At 46.5% G+C, this 1201-nt stretch overlaps 1 protein-coding gene across 1 annotated transcript; it reads right to left on the bottom strand.

Annotated features, from left to right (window-relative positions):
- Positions 1-383: 383 nt before the first annotated feature.
- LOC101089331 (60S ribosomal protein L32-like) lies at positions 384-791 on the bottom strand. The gene has a single exon (XM_045051093.1). It carries the CDS (start codon positions 789-791, stop codon positions 384-386), a length of 408 nt encoding a protein of 135 aa, XP_044907028.1.
- Between the last annotated feature and the right edge of the window lie 410 nt (positions 792-1201).

The raw sequence follows: 1201 nt of genomic DNA, 5'->3' as shown, positions 1-1201 counted from the left end.
CACTCTTATGTGGATCCTGAGAAACTTAACAGAAACCCATGGAGGAGGGGAAGGGAAAAAAAAAAAAAAGAGGTTAGAGTGGGAGAGAGCCAAAGCATAAGAGACTCTTAAAAACTGAGAACAAACTGAGGGTTGATGGGGGGTGGGAGGGAGGGGAGGGTGGGTGATGGGTATTGAGGAGGGCACCTTTTGGGATGAGCACTGGGTGTTGTATGGAAACCAATTTGACAATAAATTTCATATATTGAAAAAAAAATAAGATAGCAGAGGCGTGAATGTGTTTGTATGCTGGAGTAAGGACCCCGTGAGAGTTTCAAACAATTGCCTTTTTATAGTTTTATGATTTTAGTAAGACAAACACGACGTGCACATAAGCTGTCTGTCTATCCATTTCCTTCTCTGGGAAACCTGGCATTGGCATTGGTGACTCTGATGGCCAGCAGGGCTGCTCTTTCCACAGAGGCTTTGTGGTTCTTGGAGGAGACATGATGAGCTACCTCTGTGCAGGAAGATCTGTTGAGCATCAGCAGCACTTCGAGCTCCATAACGTCGTGGACTAGGAACTTCCAGAAGCCACTGGGCAGCATGTGCTTTGTCTTCTTGTTGCTCCCATAACCACTGTCGGGCATCAAGGTCTGGCCCTTGGATCTTTTGTTCACCCAATTGTCGATGCCTCTGGGTTTCCACCAGTTGCACTTAATGTTGACATACCAGTCTTGCTGGTGCCTGATGAACTTCTCGGTCCACTTTTTAATGATCTTGGGCTTCACCAGAGGCCTGAGGGCAGCCATGATGCCAAATAGGAGATGGCTGCCACCTCTGTAGGCAGTGCCAAGGAAGACAACAAATTTCTTTTCTTACTCAGCTATTCAAGCTACAGCAAATGAAACAACTTGGTGACAGGGAAATGAAGGGAAGCAAAAATTCAGGGAGGAGAAATGGTACTATAAAACTGGAGATGTGACTGGAGGGCCCCCAAAATCTTTGGTTCTTATTTATTTATTTATTTAGAGAGAGTGTGAGCAGGGGAGGGGCAGAGAGAGAGGGACAGAGTATCCGAAGTGTGCTCTGCGTGCTGACAACAGATAGACTGATGTGGGGCTCGAACTCGTGAACCTCGAGATCATGACCTGAGCCAAAGTCTGACGCTGAACCGACTGAACCAACCAGGTGCCCCTGCTTCTTATATACTTAATAAGTG

The sequence above is a fragment of the Felis catus genome, chromosome X (genome assembly GCF_018350175.1).
Source record: "Felis catus isolate Fca126 chromosome X, F.catus_Fca126_mat1.0, whole genome shotgun sequence".
NCBI lineage: Eukaryota > Metazoa > Chordata > Mammalia > Carnivora > Felidae > Felis > Felis catus.
The sequence above is the reverse complement of the archived record's forward strand: the minus strand, read 5'-3'. Positions and strand labels throughout refer to the sequence as shown.

What these genes read in the sequence shown, in the direction of transcription:
- LOC101089331 (XM_045051093.1), bottom strand. Translation starts at nt 791, where the DNA reads ATGGCTGCCCTCAGGCCTCTGGTGAAGCCCAAGATCATTAAAAAGTGG.